Source organism: Eleginops maclovinus, chromosome 9, assembly GCF_036324505.1.
Source record: "Eleginops maclovinus isolate JMC-PN-2008 ecotype Puerto Natales chromosome 9, JC_Emac_rtc_rv5, whole genome shotgun sequence".
In the NCBI taxonomy this organism is placed as follows: Eukaryota; Metazoa; Chordata; class Actinopteri; order Perciformes; family Eleginopidae; genus Eleginops; species Eleginops maclovinus.
In genome coordinates, this window is record NC_086357.1 from 28,953,793 (window position 1) to 28,976,207 (window position 22,415).

The 22,415-nt window shown below is 42.8% G+C and overlaps 1 protein-coding gene across 1 annotated transcript; it reads left to right on the top strand.

The window, feature by feature from the left end:
- Positions 1-4,234: 4,234 nt before the first annotated feature.
- ndnf (neuron-derived neurotrophic factor) lies at positions 4,235-17,327 on the top strand. Its single transcript, XM_063891754.1, has 4 exons — positions 4,235-4,423; positions 10,555-10,752; positions 12,534-12,658; positions 15,462-17,327. Exons 2-4 carry the CDS (start codon positions 10,556-10,558, stop codon positions 16,856-16,858), a joined length of 1,719 nt encoding a protein of 572 aa, XP_063747824.1. The 5' UTR covers positions 4,235-4,423; position 10,555; the 3' UTR covers positions 16,859-17,327.
- The last annotated feature ends 5,088 nt before the right edge of the window (positions 17,328-22,415 follow it).

A 22,415-nucleotide genomic window follows, 5' to 3' on the forward strand; every position in this document is an offset into this window, starting at 1 on the left:
AGATCTGAGTACTTTACTTTCTCAAGTAAAGATTGAGTATGTTACTTTCAGTACAAGATGTACCTTGACACCGTGCGCTGTGCACGTCCACTCTGCAGCTGCTGCCCCTCTCTAGATCAGATTATTGTTGTTTCATAAACTTTTAAGACATTTAAACATTTTAATGAAACAAAAAATCTGAAAATCAAAATGAAAAGGAGTGTTTTTATCATCCCCGGGTCTGGAAAATCATTCTATCCCCCCAGAAGCATGCATGATATCTGAGGGGGTAATCAGCAGCTTCCTTGAATGCAGCCCCATAATCGTTGTTTGTTTTGTTCTAATTAATCCACGTGTATTTGTTGACAGTATTTATTTGTGAATAAATCGTTATATTTTTATTGTTATTTATTATTACCTGTGTCTCCTCTAAAGGGTTACATATATTAACCTATATTAAATAAAATAAAAACAATGAAAAATGATTAAAAGCAAAACATAAACTCGATAAGAATTATCAATCTGAATCAAAAGGAAAGAGATCAGCTGTCAAACAGTCCTCCCTCCCCAGCGGCCCCCCTGAGTCGGGAATGGACCAGTTCCCCCCCTAAGGTTGAATGGAAGACGACGGACGGACATGTCTCCTCCTCAGTTTGTAGGAGGAGCAGACACCCTGAGAGTCTCCTGTCTGCTTCACTCTGACAGACCAAGGCCAGGTGGAGACAGCCTCTCCTCTTCCCTAACTCATTCCTTCGTTCCTTCCCTTGATACCTCCCTCTCCTCCTTCTCCTCCCTCCTCCCTCTCCTCCCTCTCCTCCCTCTCCTCCCTCTCCTCCCTGCATGCCTTCAGTGTCACCTTCAAACCTAAGGTGAGCTCCTTCTTCTTCTTCTCCTTCTTCTCCTTCTTCTCCTTCTTCTCCTTCTTCTCCTTCGTCTTCCCCTTTCAGCTCCATACCTCTCCAATAAAGATGGCCACAAAAAATTACTTCTACTTTACTCAAGTACAAGACCTGAGTACTTCTACTTTACTCAAGTACAAGACCTGAGTACTTCTACTTTACTCAAGTACAAGATCTGAGTACTTCTACTTTACTCAAGTACAAGACCTTAGTACTTCTACTTTACTCAAGTACAAGACCTGAGTACTTCTACTTTACTCAAGAACAAGACCTGAGTACTTCTACTTTACTCAAGTACAAGACCTGAGTACTTCTACTTTACTCAAGTACAAGACCTGAGTACTTCTACTTTACTCAAGTACAAGACCTGAGTACTTCCACTTTACTCAAGTACAAGACCTGAGTACTTCTACTTTACTCAAGTACAAGATCTGAGTACTTCTACTTTACTCAAGTACAAGATCTGAGTACTTCTACTTTACTCAAGTACAAGACCTGAGTACTTCTACTTTACTCAAGTACAAGACCTGAGTACTTCCACTTTACTCAAGTACAAGATCTGAGTACTTCTACTTTACTCAAGTACAAGATCTGAGTACTTCTACTTTACTCAAGTACAAGACCTGAGTACTTCCACTTTACTCAAGTACAAGATCTGAGTACTTCTACTTTACTCAAGTACAAGACCTGAGTACTTCTACTTTACTCAAGTACAAGATCTGAGTACTTCTACTTTACTCAAGTACAAGATCTGAGTACTTCTACTTTACTCAAGTACAAGATCTGAGTACTTCGGACACCAGGTGGCGCTGCTGCACCAGTCCCCACCCCCTCCCTGCAGCCTGCTGCCCCCTCTCATATGACTCAGAATTCATTTGATGTTTTCATAAACTTTTAAAGACATTTTAAAATATTTTATGAAACAGAAAAAGATTCTGAAAATCAAAATGAAAGAGTGTTTTTAATCTCCTGGCTGTCTCGGAAAATCATATTCTATACCCCCCCCCCCCAGACACATGCATGCATATCTGCAGGGGGGGGGTAACAGCAGCTTCCTCTGAATGCAGACCACCCCCCCATAAACGCTGCTTCTCTGTTATCTCAGTAAATATTTACTGGGGGGGGGGGTTCCACCTGATCATTGTTTCTGTCACACCTCACACACAGAGACTCCACCATCAGAGGAAGTGTGTGTGTGTGTGTGTGTGTGTGTGTGTGTGTGTGTGTGTGTGTGTGTGTGTGTGTGTGTGTGTGTGTGTGTGTGCAGTGTGTGTGTGTGTGTGTGTGTGTGTGTGTGTGTGTGTGTGTGTGTGTGTGTGTGTGTGTGTGTGTGTGTGTGCATGCCCAGGTATCAGCCCGGGGGCGTGCGTGCCTCCCACAGTTATAATTTGCAGCATCAGAGTAAATAAAGAGAGAGCTGGGAAACCCCCCCCCCTCAGATTTATGACTGTGTGTGTGTGTGTGTGTGTGTGTGTGTGTGTGTGTGTGTGTGTGTGTGTGTGTGTGTGTGTGTGTGTGTGTGTGTGTGTGTGTGTGTGTGTTATTAAATGTAATTATATACCTTTTCTGATTTTCCTGAAGATTCTGTAGTATTTATATATGTGATATATATTCTGTAGTATTTATATATGTGATATATATTCTGTAGTATTTATATATGTGATGTATATTCTGTAGTATTTATATATGTGATTATATTCTGTAGTATTTATATATGTGATATATATTCTGTAGTATTTATATATGTGATATATATTCTGTAGTATTTATATATGTGATATATATTCTGTAGTATTTATATATGTGATATATATTCTGTAGTATTATATATGTGATATATTCTGTAGTATTTATATATGTGATGTATATTCTGTAGTATTTATATATGTGATATATATTCTGTAGTATTTATATATGTGATATATATTCTGTAGTATTTATATATGTGATATATATTCTGTAGTATTTATATATGTGATTCTGTAGTATTTATATATGTGATATATATTCTGTAGTATTTATATATGTGATATATATTCTGAAGTATTTGTAGAGTTCTTTGTGTATTTAGTATTGTATATATTCTGTAGTAAGAGTATGGGATCTGCCTAGTATTTATATAGACGGAGAGTACTACTTCATGTAGATTTCACTAATTAAATAAAAATTCTAATATAAATAGGACAACACTAATCTTAGACTTATAAAGTGAAACTATATCAGATATAACACGACAACATATTCTTAAAACTTAAATGCAAAATCTTCTCGTGTTTTCTAAATTGCACAGAGTATCGAGTATTCCGAGAAATGCTGACACAATTGTAGATGGTATCGTGATTCAGTAGTATTACATATGTGATATATATCGTGTAGTTTATTCCGATACTATATTCTGTATTTATAATGTGATATATTCGTGTAGTTTTAATAGTGAATAATATATTCGGTATTTATATTGGATATAATTCTGTAGTATTTATATATGTGATGTATATTCTGTAGTATTTATATATGTGATATATATTCTGTAGTATTTATATATGTGATATATATTCTGTAGTATTTATATATGTGATATATATTCTGTAGTATTTATATATGTGATATATATTCTGAAGTATTTATATATGTGATATATATTCTGTAGTATTTATATAGTGATATATATTCTGTAGTATTTATATTTGTGATATATATTCTGTAGTATTTATATATGTGATATATATTCTGTAGTATTTATATATGTGATATATATTCTGTAGTATTTATATATGTGATATATATTCTGTAGTATTTATATATGTGATATATATTCTGTAGTATTTATATATGTGATATATATTCTGTAGTATTATATATGTGATATATATTCTGTAGTATTTATATATGTGATGTATATTCTGTAGTATTTATATATGTGATATATATTCTGTAGTATTTATATATGTGATATATATTCTGAAGTATTTATATATGTGATATATATCTGTAGTATTTATATATGTGATATATATTCTGTAGTATTTATATGTGATATATATTCTGTAGTATTTATATATGTGATATATATTCTGTAGTATTTCGCTCAGAGGTTCTTTGGTGATTTGGGTTCTGAGTCCTCCTCTCGGAGAAGGAGTTCAGCGACTCTGCCTCCAACCCGGAGAGCTTCAATAGCAGCGCGGCAGGGGAGGGACGCACTGCCAGGATCTCACACACACACACACACACACACACACACACACACGCACACACACACACACACACACACACACACACACACACACACACACACACACACACACACACACACACACACACACACACACACTCTCTCTCTCTCTCCCTCACACACTCCTGCCCACCAGAGACCAGTTCAGTCCGAGAGAAGCTGCACACAGAGCAGGATCCGGATCACAGAGGACTTACAGCCGCAGGGACTTCTTGGATCGCTGCAGTTTCCCCGACACTTTTCCTGCTCTTCTTGGAGGTTTCGGGGAGTTTTTAAAGAGGAAGAAGAGGATCCGCGTCTCAGATTCTGGAAGGTAAGACATGTTAGAGATCTACGTTTGATCCGGAGCCTCTAGGAAATGATCCTCCTAAACTTCCTCCTCTTCTCTCTTTCACTTCTCTGCGCGTTTGAAGAGAAGCTGCTGCTCGGAGAGAGGAAGAGGTTTGCGGTTTTAAACTCCGGGAAAGTTTCAAACACATTTCCAACAAACCCGAGCTCTGATGCGTTTTTAATCTCCTCTGGTTTCAGATTCGGAATGCTTTATTGTCCATTAAATTAATATGTAATGGAAATGTATCGTTGGCACTGGCAAAGAGCGTAACATAACCCTCAACAAGCACAGTCTACAGTTCATACACACAGTCTTAATAAAAGTGCAGTGGTTTGTTCTTCCAATGTCTTGGGTCCATTAAAATACCGGTTATATTAAAGATAAATAATGTACTACCACGCAAAGTGACAAAACTGCACTTTGGGTCAATCTGATCCACCTTTACGCACCTGTACGAGCTGCGCGTAATGAGCGACTTTTCACAACCATTCACATTTATTTCCAAATGACTTTGTGCAGATTGCAGAGTTTTTGACTCATGTTGGAGCAGTTTCCTCTCTCCGGTGCATGTGGGCTCTAATGACAGACATACCCGGCTGGATGGGAAGCCTCCCCTCCGCGCTGTTTCTCAGGAGAATGAACAAAAAAAGTCTTAAAATGGGGAAGGTCCGCATACCGTAACTAAACCGTGATTAGCATATGAACACTGTCCGGCTCAAAGAGCTCTGCGGAGACAGTGTGTGTGAATGTGTGTGTGTGTGAGGCTGTAACACACACACACACACACACACACACACACACACACACACACACACACACACACACACACACACACACACACACACACACACACACACACACACACACACATCACTGCTGCAACATGCACCTTTTAATTTCCTCCTTAAACTTGCTCCACACCCGGCTCCAGCAGCACCAGGCGCTTCCACCGCGCACAGCCGCTCATGGCGCTCCTTCAGGCGGACTCGCTCTCAGCCAGGCCACGGTGTGTGTGCCGGATGATGGGTGACTTTCCCATGGGGCATTTCCCCTTGTAATCTTTAATCACCCTCTGCATACACAATGCCAACACATAAGTCACCCTCCAAACACACACACACACACACACACACACACACACACACACACACACACACACACACACACACACACACACACACACACACACACACACACACACACACACATTCCTGCATGCAGTGTTAAATGCAAGCTGCAGAGATGGATTCTAAAGAGGGAAGGAGGGGGGGTAAAGGAAACTGGGCTCTCCTTCCCATCATGCTTTGTGCCAGCCTTCTGTGGTTCTGATGATGTGGAGAGTTCAGACTGTGAGTGATGTTGTGGACGGAGAGGAGGAGGAGACGGCTGATGATGGTGAAGAGAAGGAATGCACACACACCGACACAAAAATAGAAATTCATGTGTGTGTATGCATGTGTGTGTATGCATGTGTGTGTATGCATGTGTGTGTTTGCATGTGTGTGTATGCATGTGTGTGTTTGCATGTGTGTGTATGTGCGTATGTAAGCAAAGATAGATGTGGATGTGTGGCGTACAGGACATTCAGATAGTTGCAGAAATACAGTGAAGACAGAGAAGTAACTCGAGCACTTATCTGACACACACACACACACACACACACACACACACACACACGCACACACATTTGTGCACAATCAGTGTCGCTTTGACCACAGATGGATTTTTAATGACTTGAAAGAGGATTAGGGCCAAAATTAATATAATAAGCTGATTGAGTTCTGACTGAAAGTCCCTTGTCCTCTTCTGTAGGGTCAGATCTGTTAGGGAAATCATTTTTAAGTCCTCTCTCCTCTCGTGTCAGAGATCGGAGATGTGTGAAAGCAGATCCCTCCTCTTCCTCTCTGCGTTTAATCCCTTCACTCTCCACACATGCGGGATGTTTTTCCACCCACAATGCTTTGCTAATGCCACTTACAGTGGAAGAAAAAGCTATAAATGTGTAAATAAACAGATAAAAAGAAACAGCAAAACAAAGTTGACACGCCTGCGGGGTCGTTAACATTATTTCCCGCCTCAGATCCCTCCTAATTAAACTTGACTTCTTCCAGATGCAGATTTACTTTGGTGAGGCGTTTGTGAGATGAGACATGATGTCGCCTTAGAGTTAGGATATCACTCCTTACATTCAATACAGTAAAGGGAGACTCCTTTGTTTACTCCCTGAACATAGTGACATCACTTTGGAGTACTCACTCTCCTATTGGACATCAGCAGGAGAGGACTCTTTAAAGTAGAGACACTACATACTGATATACACCTGAACATCAGCAGGAGAGGACTCTTTAAAGTAGAGACACTACATACTGATATACACCTGAACATCAGCAGGAGAGGACTCTTTAAAGTAGAGACTCTACATACTGATACACACCTGAACATCAGCAGGAGAGGACTCTTTAAAGTAGAGACACTACATACTGATATACACCTGAACATCAGCAGGAGAGGACTCTTTAAAGTAGAGACTCTACATACTGATATACACCTGAACATCAGCAGGAGAGGACTCTTTAAAGTAGAGACACTACATACTGATATACACCTGAACATCAGCAGGAGAGGACTCTTTAAAGTAGAGACACTACATACTGATATACACCTGAACATCAGCAGGAGAGGACTCTTTAAAGTAGAGACACTACATACTGATATACACCTGAACATCAGCAGGAGAGGACTCTTTAAAGTAGAGACTCTACATACTGATATACACCAGAACATCAGCAGGAGAGGACTCTTTAAAGTAGAGACACTACATACTGATATACACCTGAACATCAGCAGGAGAGGACTCTTTAAAGTAGAGACACTACATACTGATACACACCTGAACATCAGCAGGAGAGGACTCTTTAAAGTAGAGACTCTACATACTGATATACACCTGAACATCAGCAGGAGAGGACTCTTTAAAGTAGAGACTCTACATACTGATATACACCTGAACATCAGCAGGAGAGGACTCTTTAAAGACCTAACAGAATAACCACATTGAGTGACTCTTTCCTGATCGTGCAGCCCTGTTGTCATGTAATGGATGTTGCCACGTCTCTTGATCACTGTGCTGATGACAGACAGTAGGAGTGATAAATCATCAATCAATCAATCAATCAATCAATCAATCAATCAATCAATCAATCAATCAATCAATCAATCAATCAATCAATCAATCAAACAAACGTGACTTCTGTTTCACTTTTCATACTCAAAGGGGAAAGATAAAAGAGCCCTGTTGTCCCAGTGTCTTAAAGGTGTTGTAGAAAGGACTGTTAAGGCGTTTGATGAGCAGCTTGTTTAACATGTGTGATGACATCAGAGCTGTGTGTGTGGTGTGTTCAGGAGCGTGGGACAGATCGCCTCTGAGCTTTGTTTATAGACTTGTCTTTGTTCAGAGTGACAGAGAAAGATAAGATCTGTGATTTACAGATCCTCTCAGACGGCTTCTCTTCCTCTGAAGTCTAACAGAGGGAGGATTTCTCTCTGCGATAATGAGCAGAAATGAACCTTGCTTGTATGGTGTTGAAGTTCATACAGGCCTCTGCTTTTACTGATCTTACTTAAGTACAAAAGTATCTGCATTGAACTGTAAGCCTGTTTTAGTGAGGATGTTCAAACAGGCTGTGGCAGAAGATCCCATCCTTTACTTCAGATTAAACTGTCGTTGAGTACTGAGACAATGAAATGCAGTTAGTGTTTTGTAGTAAATCTCAGAGTGATGTAATGACATATAAAAGAGGCATAGCATATACAGTATGGACAGTAAGGAGAATATATAATATAAGTGCAGCACAGGAGTGTAGATAAGTTGAGTCTACTCTCCAGCAGTGCTTCTCTGTCAGTGATTATGGAGGAGAGAGCGTGGGGACGGGATGAAGAGGAACGTTTGAGGCAGTGTTTGTTGTAAGTGTGAGACAGAAAGAGATTATTTGTTGATGTAAAAGATCAAGGATGGGGGAGGGATAAAGATGGAGAAAGGGGGAGAGGGGTCATTAAAAGGACACCCTCTCTCTTGCACTAAATGGCAGTAAAGTATCTGGCTAATCTGCCATCATTACCCTGATTAAATCTCCGGGGATTTAACGTTCCCATCAACTGCAATCAATGCAGGGAAATCAATGGAGAGCTGCAGCACACACACTTCATACACACTGCAGTAAAACGTATACCACCAGGATTTAGGGATTTTAAAGCCGAGCGCTTTATGAAAAAGTGCTGGAGTTTATAGCAGAAGCTTTTCCTTTACGCGACTGTATTTAAATGTCCCTGCCTTCCTCCTCTCTCTTTAAGACGCTGTTTAGTGATAATTAAGGTTCAGACTGAGAGGAGGAGAAGCAAGGAAACACATTTTAACATCAGATAAAAGTGGATTAAAGACACTGTCTGCCGCCAAACACACTGTTTTCTGTTCAGCGATGAAAGGAAGAGGAGGAAGAAGCCCAAAAACAAAGCCGTCCAGGACTTCTGTTGTAAAGACAGTCATTTCACTAACCTTACAAAGATTGATGCAGACTTAAAATACTCTGGTTTGTTTTCTTAGTCGATTGATGGGATTGGTCATGTCTGCATGCTAAGTATTAGCTTATCTATATGTAGCATAGCTCTTTAAATCTGTCTTTTATTACTAAGCTACTGTTGGTTTAGGAATACAACAACGTGGGAAGTATTTGTCTTTGTTGTCTTATTGAGGGTTGGATGTGAAGATCTACGTCTCTTCATTAAATACAGTGACAGGAGTGGTTAGCTTAGCTTAGCATCGAAACTTGCAGCAGGGGAATCAGTTCTGTTTGAAGGTGAAAACTCACTAATTAAGACGTTAAATCTCTTTTTTCTTCATACTAAAGGTAAATGAAGACATGAAAAGTTAGGGTTTTAGCCAGGACTATGAGCTGGACCCTTTCTCTAGCCAAGAATATATTTTCTGTCCAACTCCATCATCCTATTTTAACCTTCAGACGGAGCAGGCAGCGATTCCAGATGGGAAATATTAAGCTGTCACACCAGAGGCTTAAAATAATAATGATTTTAGAAACAATTATTGTACATGACTCATAACCAGGAGAACGAATAGAGTTACATGTGTCATTTTACAAATGAACTAATCATTTTAACACGCCTAAATGTCTACCTATATTTTTCTGTTGGTAAGCTGAGCTATGATGCATGGAAAGGGTTAGCCTCTATCAGTCTGATGGTTGTTGTAACGCCTTAAATTACAAAGTATATTTTAATCTGCCGTCAACATTACAACATGTTTGAGTGGAAAGAGTCCTCGTGAGAAGAGATGCATTTCTCTGAGTAAATCCATGAATTGGACAGTAAATGTATTTCCTATGTTCTCCAGGATAAAGACAGAGTATAGTTTGGGTATTTCTCCAGGATAAAGACAGAGTATAGTTTGGATATTTCTCCAGGATAAAGACAGAGTATAGTTTGGGTATTTCTCCAGGATAAAGACAGAGTATAGTTTGGATATTTCTCCAGGATAAAGACAGAGTATAGTTTGGATATTTCTCCAGGATAAAGACAGAGTATAGTTTGGGTATTTCTCCAGGATAAAGACAGAGTATAGTTTGGATATTTCTCCAGGATAAAGACAGAGTATAGTTTGGATATTTCTCCAGGATAAAGACAGAGTATAGTTTGGATATTTCTCCAGGATAAAGACAGAGTATAGTTTGGATATTTCTCCAGGATAAAGACAGAGTATAGTTTGGATATTTCTCCAGGATAAAGACAGAGTATAGTTTGGGTATTTCTCCAGGATAAAGACAGAGTATAGTTTGGATATTTCTCCAGGATAAAGACAGAGTATAGTTTGGATATTTCTCCAGGATAAAGACAGAGTATAGTTTGGATATTTCTCCAGGATAAAGACAGAGTATAGTTTGGGTATTTCTCCAGGATAAAGACAGAGTATAGTTTGGATATTTCTCCAGGATAAAGACAGAGTATAGTTTGGATATTTCTCCAGGAAAACGACAGAGTATAGTTTGGGTATTTCTCCAGGAAAACGACAGAGTATATTAAAGTGTATTTTCAATGTTTTCCAGGATGAGGCAGGGTAAAGGGTGGATGGTGGCAGTGCTGCTGGTGCTGCTGGGAATCGGAGTGTCGGCCCAGAAGCTTCCCACCAGAGACGAGGGTTTGTTCCAGATGCAGATCAGAGACAAGACGCTGTTCCACGACTCCTCCGTCATCCCCGACGGAGCTGAGATCAGCGGATACCTGTTCAGGGACACACCCAAAAGGTGAGGCAAAACATCTGCCATCAATCCAGGTTATTATAAATGTTGTTGCTCCCAGTGTATATTTAGAAAAAGTATGACAGAAGGTTTAAAACAATAAGAATAAAATATAAACTATAAACTGGTCCCCTGCATTAAAGGAAAGGAGCCTCTAAGTCAGATCCTGAGTCAGACTTAAACTAATGAAAATGCATTTTTAATCCTCAAAGAAGAACAGTCAATACAAACAGAAGCCAGGGAGAAAAGTTAACAGCCAACATCTCTCCATAAAACTAGACATGACATTTATTTAACTGTGAATGAAATCGGTTGGATTTGACTTGATGTAGGTGTGCCTCGTTAAATGTGACTGAATGTCTGAAGATAGAATAATGCGTGTTACTTTCTCAACAAAGATAAACCTGATCCTACAGTCAGTGAGGGAACTGTAATCCTGCTGACGGGGTCTTCCTGTAAACAGAGAGGAAACAGACTGTAACAGGATCTGTGAGGCAGGAACTAAATAATAAATGAGACGTCGTGTTCGTGTTTAGTGTCAGCTCAGAGTCCAAGGTCAGAGAAACACCATCTCTGCAGCTCTGATGCAGGACGCTCATATTAAACGAAACCACCGGACCTATATTAAATATTGAATTGACTAAATGCAATCATGTTGAACATGTCATTAATAATAATGTAGGTACATCAACCCACTGATGGCTCTGTATGCCACATATACTAAAATGATCCCCATGTTTGAACAGTTTTCAGACACATTTCACTGTTTTTATACACAATCTGAAAGTCCAGAATCAGCTCATTTTACATCGTTTATTCTTTTAATTGATAGAAAAAACGAATACATTCTCTGTGATACACTTACACATTTACAAGATTTTTAAAATGTGTATTACTATAATCTCAAAATATTTTGAGATAACAAAGTCTGATAAACAAGCTGAGCTAACGTTAGCATGTAGCTTCTCTGCCCTTCAGCTAGGAGACGTTTCAACCTGTGCCTACTGGTAACACTGATTCTTACCATGAAACGGACTCATGCAGGGTGTGGACTTCTTTAATCACATGCCAAGTTCGTTATTTCAGAGGAGACCTCCAGTTCAGCTCAGAGCTAAGCAAGCTGGGCTAACGTTAGCCTTTAGCTCGTAGCCCCTCTGCGCTTTTTCCACCCGAGATGATTCAAACCTGAAACTGCTTTGTTCCTTCTTTGTAACACACATAATCACACACACTGTTTCTGGAGATGAGGTCACCTCTGACTTATTTATCTCACAATACAAATATCCTCAATAATTCGATAAATAATCCGAGGAGCAAGCTAAGTGTTAGCCTTTAGCTCGTAGCCATTTCACCCTGTGCTTACAACACTGGTTTCTAACATTAAGCTGCTTTATTCAGTGTTTTTACTGGTTTTAATCACATAGCAAGTTTATTTAGGAGAGAAAAAGACCTTTAAGAATGATTTACACCCAGGTAAAAACCTCCTAAAAGTCTGGATCTTAAATGATCAGAGACAAGCTGAGCGTTCGTTAGCCTTAAGCTCGTAGCCGCAACAACAGACTTAATGTAGTTGTTTTAACCATAAAACTGTTAAATGCAGTGATTTAATGGTTTTAGTCACATGGCAAGTTCTGAGACCTCTATGAATAATAGGCACCTTAAACGATCAGAGAAACGAGCTAAATGTCCGTCAGCCTTTAGCTCGTTGCTCCAGACCATGATCTCTAAAGGAGAAAGCAGAACCTGTCAGAAAATGACAGGCTGTGTTTTTAACCTGTGATTCCCAGGTACTACTTTGTGGTGGAGGAGGACAACACGCCGCTGTCTGTGACGGTGACGCCCTGCGACGCTCCTCTGGAGTGGAGGCTGAGTCTGCAGGAGCTGCCGGAGGAGGCCAGCGCCGAGGGCTCAGGTAAAGCCAGACCATAACACTTTATCCTCAGATCAAGTCTGACATGTTTCCTGCATCACAGCAGCTCCATGTGCAACATCAACTAGGACAAATATTAAGACACGATACAAGGAGACATCTCACTGACTGCAGAAGGTGGTGCAGAACACACTCTCAGTTCACTCTGCTAATGACACGGTGTGTCTGAAACATCACCATCAAACCCCGCCTGACGCTGGGGTTTAATTAAGTCACAGCGTCTGGTCTAACCACGGACAGACGTCTGTAATTTAGAGAAGAGCCGAGCGTCCTGAATCAGAGACATGACGTCCCTTTGACTGTCCTCAGACGCCTTCACGTAAACACTGCTGTCTGTCTGTCTGTCCGTCCGTCCGTCTGTCCCTGTCTGTCTGTCTGTCTGTCTGTCTGTCTGTCCGTCCGTCCGTCCGTCCGTCCGTCTGTCTGTCTGTCTGTCTGTCTGTCTGTCTGTCTGTCTGTCCGTCTGTCTGTCTGTCTGTCTGTCCGTCTGTCCGTCTGTCTGTCTGTCTGTCCTTTCTCCTTGTTTTTCCGTTCATGTACTTTGTTCAAATATAAACTCTCTTGTATTCCTTTGTATTTTTTACCTTTTATTTATTGGATGAATTTGTCCATTTGTAGTTTTGTTAAAATACAACATTTATTTTTCCCATAGTATAGAAAACAACAACAACAACAACAACAACAACAACAACACAGAAACTTGCCTTATCAGATTCCTTGAATTGAAAACATATTTTAACTGAATTACCTGATGTCATCAAATACATATACACATTTTATACAAGTAAATAATCACAAATAACACAGTGAAAAAGCAGCTTCATCGACAGAAAACATGATCAGTACTTTGCGAGAGGTCCCGGTTCAACTCCCAGAAGAGCCCCCCATTCTTTACCTTCCCTCATAGTGTAGGGTGAACGGGAAGTAACACAATACAGATGAACTGAAGACAAAATAAAACAAGTATACACACCTTTCTTTGTTTGTCCGTTCTCATTCTGGAGGCTCCGTCAGCTCCGGAGCCTCCAGATGGAGAGTGATGTGAGCTTACATTTGAATATCAATACAGCAGCACCTGCGGGTGTGTGTCTGAGCTGCCGTCACCTCTCATATCACTACATGATTTATCGTGCTGCTGAAGACTGAACGCCTCAAGAGAAAATAATTCATATCTCAGTAGAAGTATTGCTGAAGTACCGGAGATATGGGAGATGTGGACCCAACACATGCAGCAAGGTGTCAGAGTTTCTGTCCCGGGAGTCCTGAGAAAGTCTTCTGGTATTTTTAATGTCCTTTATGAAAGTGAGGCGTATCCCATATTGTGCAAGCTCTTAAATATGTTAAGCAAGTCATTGATCACCAGTAATGACAAATCTCTGTATTCTTTAGCATTTTACACATTATGCAATAGAAGCAGGAACACATCTGCAGCTCACATGGCACTAAAATGTAAAATACTACGATGGACTACCGCTCAAACCGCCTCCATCAGGAGGAACTGCAGCTTCAGAGAGGATGCAGATACAGAAACTCAGATCAGAACTCATGCAGAAACATCTGCAGCAGCTCTTCAACTCATTCAGCATCTAGAGAACATTCAGCAGAGGAAACATGAGCAGTTTACTGAAAGCTGCAGAAACCAAACGCTGCAAGAAGCTCCAACACAACGGAGACCAGGGGACACTAAAGAGAGACACACACAGCTGGAGACCAGGGGACACTAGTCTCCAGCTGTGTGCGTCTCTCTTAAGTGTCCCCTGGTCTCCAGCTGTGTGCGTCTCTCTTAAGTGTCCCCTGGTCTCCAGCTGTGTGCGTCTCTCTTTAGTGTCCCCTGGTTTGGATCTTCCTGCCGACTCCCAGAGTTGCATCCACACATCCTCTCTGTTTGAATACATATACTACAGCTGAAGTGTATTCATGTTACACATGAAACACATGACCAAACAAAAACAGCAGAGCATTCCCGCACTGCCTGTTCTGGAACGGGAACTCCTCCAGAAACATGAAATAGTTTGGATGTGTCCTCTCGGGAGAAGCGTCCCCGCAGTGCCGTTGGTCGTGGTGTGACTGTAGCAGAGCCCCTCTCTGCAGCAGAGCCCCTCTCTGCATCTCTTCCTGCTGAGCGTCTCTGAAGCAGCAGAGCTTTCTGTCTCAGCGCTGAGCACGCGCTCCGGCTGACAAACATAACATTATTTTTGGCCCTCCTCTCTCTCGGAGAAGCTACAGACTCCCTGTGATCGCTGAAGGCCGCTCTGATCTTCAGGATGTTTGCAGTGAAAACATGACACCCGCTGCAGAGCTGCCCTTGGGGGGTGGGGGTCAGCTCATGAAAACCAAGAAATATGAACAAATGTTGTTGTTTTTTAGTTCTGAGATATTTTAATTAATTATTCATATTTAATCAACAAATGATAAATATTTATTCCAAATTCTGAGATTTCAGATTTCTGGTTTTTTTTCATGGTAATTTTTTTTGGGAAAATAAGTTCTCAGCTCTCAAAATCCTGCTTTGGTCAGATACCAAACATTTCTTCACATGTGGCCCAAATCCTCTTCTGTATTGTTGTCGTTTGGATCATGGTGTTTCCTAGGGGAAGGATCCCTCAGTTCCACTTTCCGAGGTTTATAACATTTTCCCCCTTAATTCACAGAGGTTTTCCTTACTGCGGGGATCAGAGGGGTTTCTGTGCTGCACAAACTGTCCATCCTCTGAGACTGTGTGATATTGGGATATATTATAGCAGTGTATTGATTGAAAGCTCATGTTGTGCCTTGTTGTCTCCAGGAGAGCCGGAGCCTCTGGACCAGCAGAAGCAGCAGGTAACGGTGGACGAGGGCACGGAGCTCTTCACTTACAAGGGGAACGACGTGGAGGCGTACGTGGCCTCCAGCTCGCCCTCCGGCCTCTACCAGCTGGAGCTGCTGTCCACCGAAAAGGACAGCAACTTCAAGGTGTACGCCACCACCACGCCCGAGTCCGACCAGCCCTACCCCGAGCTGCCCTACGACCCGCGGGTCGACGTGACGGCACTGGGAAGAACCACCGTCACGCTGGCCTGGAAACCCACGCCCACCGGCTTCCTGATGGGCCAGCCGGTGCAGTACTGCGTGGTGATCAACAAGGAGCACAACTTCAAGAGCATGTGCGCCGCGGAGGCTAAGATGACGCTGGATGACGGGTTCATGTTGGCGCCCAAACCGGGTCGGGACTTCAGCCCGTTCGACTTCGCCCACTTCGGGTTCGTCCCGTCTGATAATCTGCTGGGGAAGGACCGCGGACTCGTGAGCAACAAGATCTCCCGGAGCTACACCCCCAAACCCAGAGCCTCCGACATCCAGAAGCTGTGCATTGGCAACAAGAACATCTTCACTGTGTCGGACCTGAAGCCGGACACGCAATACTACTTTGACGTGTTTGCCGTGAACTCGGCCACCAACACCAGCACGGCGTACGTCGGCACGTTCGCCCGCACCAAAGAGGAAGCCCGGCAGAAAACCCTGGAGCTGAAGGACGGCAAAGTGTCCGACGTCTTCATCAAGAGGAAGGGCAGCAAGTTCCTGCGCTTCGCCCCGGTGTCGTCCCACCAGAGGGTCACCCTGTTCCTGCACGCTTGCCTGGACGCCGTGCAGGTGCAGGTGAGGCGTGACGGCAAACTGCTGCTGAGCCAGAACGTGGAGGGCGTTCGGCAGTTCCAGCTGCGCGGGAAACCCAAAGCCAAGTACCTGATCCGCCTGCGGGGCAGCAGGAAGGGCGCCTCCACCCTGAAGGTCCTGGCCTCCACCCGGCCCAGCAGCAAGCAGCCCTTCCCCTCGCTGCCGGAGGACACACGCATCAAGGCCTTCGACAAGCTGCGCACCTGCTCCTCCGCCACCGTCGCATGGCTCGGCACGCAGGACCGCAACAAGTACTGCATCTACCGCAAGGAGGTGCCCGACAACTACGGTGAGGAGCAGCGCCGCCGCGAGCAGAACCAGTGCGCCGGGCCTGAGAGCCGCAGGAAGTCGGAGAAGGTCCTGTGCAAGTACTTCCACAGCCCCAACCTGCAGAAAGCCGTGACCACGGAGACGGTGACGGGGCTGGAGCCGGGGAAGAGCTACCTGCTGGACGTTTACGTGGTGGGACACGGCGGACACTCGGTCAGGTACCAGAGCAAACTGGTGAAAACAAGGAAGTACTGCTAAAGACTGCACAGAATAAATCTATTATATATATATATGAAATAAGTTTATTTAACTCTAAGTGATATTCTACTAAGGAGTGTATACAGACTGCGGCCGACAGTGACTGAGCGGTTCCCTGTATATTTATGTTTCCCAGGCTGCTCGGAGATCTTCCTCCGGTCCGTGGCGCTCGCCTTCAGACCGACACTCAGCAGCGCCTTGTATAGATCTCATATCCACTACATGTGTTAGGAGGAGTTTAAATTATTTTATACTTTGGTCTCTCTTTGTCTCGTTTTTATTTTTTATGATGACGATAATAACTGTTCGGAGGATTTCCAGTGGTAGTTCAGACATTCCCCTGTTGCTCATCCTGTAAACGTGTTCTGTGCTGGAGATGTGTGTGTTATTATCACTGTATCGCTGTGTGTGTGTACAGAGTTGTCCTGCCAATATTCATGTACATAAACACTAAATATAGAACCAGTAATCCCTCTGTCACCGCGGTGTCATGTTCTTGTCCCGACACGTCAACATGAGAGTCTGAATCAGGGTTCATCAGCACTAATACTGGATCCCAAACTCTGATCTGTGACAAAAGACCGACAGAGGACGGACTGTTTGCTGGAAATAAAACTCAAGTGGTTGTCGAGCCCTGCTGACCATACATCAGCTGCAAACCGGTGTTAATAATAAATAATAAACCAGTGCATCTCAGATCCATTATGAGTGCATCTCTCTGTCCCTGCTGGAGAAATACTCGCATTACGAGGTGTCTTTTAGGGGTACAGGTCAGATATTTTCTAAAAGCATTCACACGGTTTATGGTCTCTATCTTGAAGTGATGATGCTCCTCTGGGTTTCAGGACTCATTCCTGCACCCCTCTCTTACCTGCAGCTAATGTTTGGCTGTGAGGTATTTGAAGGGTCAGTCCATTTACTTTCACCAATTTAAAGTCACAAATATAAAAATGCTTGATATTTACGTCGGAAATTACCATAAGGTGATTATGTGTGGACCTCTCAAATGGATATTAATACGTGAAGTTGCTTTGCTAACCCTGAACATATCTCAAGTTAGCGTCCATTAGCTCAACTTCAGCTGGTAGAGGCTAATGCTACCTTACATCAGCTGTTAGACGCTTTTATCCAAAGAGACTTCCATACTCTCCATACTGAGGACATTTACAGGGGCAACAAAGGCTCCTTCCCAGGGACACATGCTGACTGCAGTGGGGATTGAACCAGCGCTCCCCTGATTCAACCCTCTTCGCACTGTCCCACTTCTTTCATTTATTTTATTTTGTAATCTTTGTTATGAAAAATAGCAGTTTACATTTTATTTACATAAAATGTAAACTGCTATTTTTAATACATATATTTAGTAAAGCAATATCCCTTTGAGGACATATTTAATTTTGCTTAAAGAAAATCATGAAAAACTCATTGAAATAATAAACCACCTCTGCCAAAACCCCATTTGGAAAACTAATAAACAAGAAAAACATGAACTCAAAGAAATGAAATAACTCACGTGAGAAGAAACAATGCACACTATCCCACTGAGCCCCGTCCTCCATAATGCTGTCATCAGACCGATAGAGACTGATACCGTGTAGGGAAGCTTTAAAGCTCTACAGTAAAGCTTCCCTACAAAGCCCAACATATTTCGCTGTTTCAGTAGTTACACATAGTGATGAAAACCCACCTAAACTACTGGAGTCCCTCTGAAGATGATAGAATTAAGTCCTATCCACTCAGTTATTTGTAACATGAAATATTTCTCTTGAAAACGTCACACTCTTACAGTTTGCTGCTATGATATGCTAGCATCAGAGACAAACCTCTAAAGGCACTGCTGAGTTATCAGGTCAGTGAATAGTTTGTTCAGCTACTCACAAATATCTGTCTCTATATATCTATAACGTTAGCTGTTCATAGCGGATCAATAGAGACTGAAAACCTGAGAATCGAGCTAAAGCTGGTAAGAAGGAGGAGTTCTTATTTTAAAACATCGAACTAACAGTGCAGCTGACGTGGTAGGAATTTAAACACGACATCATGTTAGTATTCACACGGAAACATGGAGACTGTTCCAAAGCTGCCCGCGATGTGAACGCGGCTGAAATACATTTCAATCAGGAGAGACTTCAAGTTCCTTTAGTGCCTAACATATCCATTGCCGTGTACACAGAGGGAAATATATATAATACACTTTGGAGATCAGACTCCATCGTGCTGTGATGGATTTAGAGGGGAGGAGAAGCTGACAATGGAAGATCCGGAGCGATGAGCGGTTCTTCTGGGCTCGACCTGGACCCTGGTTCTGATGAGCTGGAGGTGAGAAGAGTGGAGGAGGGCTGACGGGAGAAGAGCAGATTTAAACGTGTGTGATTGGCTTGTGGGAGATGAGAGGAGTCTGATTGGTTTCGCTATGTGGGATGCGCTCTTGCTTATTGAAAGAAAGCAGAAAATGATTCGTGAATGAGAGTGGACGGACAGAGCGGGTCCAGAAAGTTCAATGACAGTCAGGACGAAATAGTGAAGTAATTAATAAAAATCATCCCTTTCCTTTTATAGCCTCTAATGTTCTGCTGCTTCACTAGTTAGCTACACACAAATGGTAAAAAAAACTACCTGAATCAGTGTTCAAATAAGTATGAACTACCAGCAGGCCAGGTCAATGTAGTTCAACTGCTCCGATACCTGAGTGAATATCAACGATTTGCTCAAGAATTCAACTTTTCATTTGTAACCGGTCACATTCATTAGTTTAGAGTCCAAAAGCGGTCCAAATAAGTCGGTTAAGTCAAGTCCAAAGAGAAAAACCCAAAGTCTGGTGCTGGTTCTGGGTTTGAGTTCCCACCTCAGTCAAAAGTCAGGTTTTTTACACAATCAGCACAATAGTTATTCTTCAATCAAACCCGGTTTCTGCGCCTGATTTTCAGCTCACTTCTGAAATGACAGCAGTACAGGTGACACTGAGCAGGCCTCCGTCTCCACTGCGACCTCTGGGTTCACCCATACCTTACATCAGTGCACACTCTCAGAGCAAACGGGCTCCAAATGTGAGAGAATTGGGGAAACAATTTAACCATTAACCACAAACAAGCAGAGAGAAAAGCCAGACACACAAATCCTCACGTCCTCATTACAGCCGTTTTATCTAGAGACCAGAGAGGGTTTCATCCAGAGACTGAGGTTTCATCCAGAGACTAGAGAGGGTTTCATCCAGAGACTAGAGAGGGTTTCATCTAGAGACTAGAGAGGGTTTCATCTAGAGACCAGAGAGGGTTTCATCCAGAGACTGAGGTTTCATCCAGAGACTAGAGAGGGTTTCATCCAGAGACTAGAGAGGGTTTCATCCAGAGACTAGAGAGGGTTTCATCCAGAGACTAGAGAGGGTTTCATCCAGAGACTAGAGAGGGTTTCCTGCAGAGACTGAGGTTTCATCCAGAGACTAGAGAGGGTTTCATCCAGAGACTAGAGAGGGTTTCATCCAGAGACTAGAGAGGGTTTCATCCAGAGACTAGAGAGGGTTTCATCCAGAGACTAGAGAGGGTTTCATCCAGAGACTGAGGTTTCATCCAGAGACTAGAGAGGGTTTCATCCAGAGACTAGAGAGGGTTTCATCCAGAGACTGAGGTTTCATCCAGAGACTAGAGAGGGTTTCATCCAGAGACTAGAGAGGGTTTCATCCAGAGACTAGAGAGGGTTTCATCCAGAGACTAGAGAGGGTTTCCTGCAGAGACTGAGGTTTCATCCAGAGACTAGAGAGGGTTTCATCCAGAGACTAGAGAGGGTTTCATCCAGAGACTAGAGAGGGTTTCATCCAGAGACTAGAGAGGGTTTCATCCAGAGACTGAGGTTTCATCTAGAGACTAGAGAGGGTTTCATCCAGAGACTAGAGAGGGTTTCATCTAGAGACTGAGGTTTCATCTAGAGACTAGAGAGGGTTTCATCCAGAGACTAGAGGGGGTTTTATCCAGAGACTAGAGAGGGTTTCATCCAGAGACTAGAGAGGGTTTCATCCAGAGACTGAGGTTTCATCTAGAGACTAGAGAGGGTTTCATCCAGAGACTAGAGAGGGTTTCATCCAGAGACTGAGGTTTCATCTAGAGACTAGAGAGGGTTTCATCCAGAGACTAGAGAGGGTTTCATCCAGAGACTGAGGTTTCATCTAGAGACTAGAGAGGGTTTCATCCAGAGACTAGAGAGGGTTTCATCCAGAGACTAGAGGGGGTTTCATCCAGAGACTAGAGAGGGTTTCATCCAGAGACTAGAGAGGATTTCATCCAAAGACTGGAGAGGTTTTCATCCAGAGACTAGAGAGGGTTTCATCCAGAGACTAGAGAGGGTTTCATCCAGAGACTAGAGAGGGTTTCATCCAGAGACTAGAGAGGGTTTCATCCAGAGACTAGAGAGGGTTTCATCCAGAGACTAGAGAGGGTTTCATCCAGAGACTAGAGGGGGTTTCATCCAGAGACTAGAGAGGGTTTCATCCAGAGACTAGAGAGGATTTCATCCAAAGACTGGAGAGGTTTTCATCCAGAGACTAGAGAGGGTTTCATCCAGAGACTAGAGAGGGTTTCATCCAGAGACTAGAGAGGGTTTCATCCAGAGACTAGAGAGGGTTTCATCCAGAGACTAGAGAGGGTTTCATCCAGAGACTAGAGAGGGTTTCATCTAGAGACTAGAGAGGGTTTCATCCAGAGACTGAGGTTTCATCCAGAGACTAGAGAGGGTTTCATCCAGAGACTAGAGAGGGTTTCATCCAAAGACTGGAGAGGGTTTCATCCAGAGACTAGAGAGGGTTTCATCCAAAGACTAGAGAGGGTTTCATCTAGAGACTAGAGAGGGTTTCATCCAGAGACTAGAGAGGGTTTCATCCAAAGACTGGAGAAGGTTTCATCCAGAGACTAGAGAGGGTTTCATCTAGAGACTGGAGAGGGTTTCATCCAGAGACTAGAGAGGGTTTCATCTAGAGACTAGAGAGGTTTCATCCAGAGACAAGAGAGGGTTTCATCCAGAGACTAGAGAGGGTTTCATCCAGAGACTAGAGAGGGTTTCATCTAGAGACTGGAGAGGTTTCATCCAGAGACTAGAGAGGTTTTCATCCAGAGACTAGAGAGGGTTTCATCCAGAGACTAGAGAGGGTTTCATCCAGAGACTAGAGAGGGTTTCATCCAGAGACTAGAGAGTGTTTCATCTAGAGACTAGAGAGGTTTTCATCCAGAGACTAGAGAGGGTTTCATCCAGAGACTAGAGAGGGTTTCATCTAGAGACTAGAGAGGGTTTCATCTAGAGACTGGAGAGGGTTTCATCCAGAGACTAGAGAGGGTTTCATCTAGAGACTAGAGCGGTTTTCATCCAGAGACTGGAGAGGGTTTCATCCAGAGACTAGAGAGGGTTTCATCCAGAGACTAGAGAGGGTTTCATCTAGAGACTGGAGAGGGTTTCATCCAGAGACTAGAGAGGGTTTCATCTAGAGACTGGAGAGGGTTTCATCTAGAGACTAGAGAGGGTTTCATCCAGAGACTAGAGAGGGTTTCATCCAGAGACTAGATAGGGTTTCATC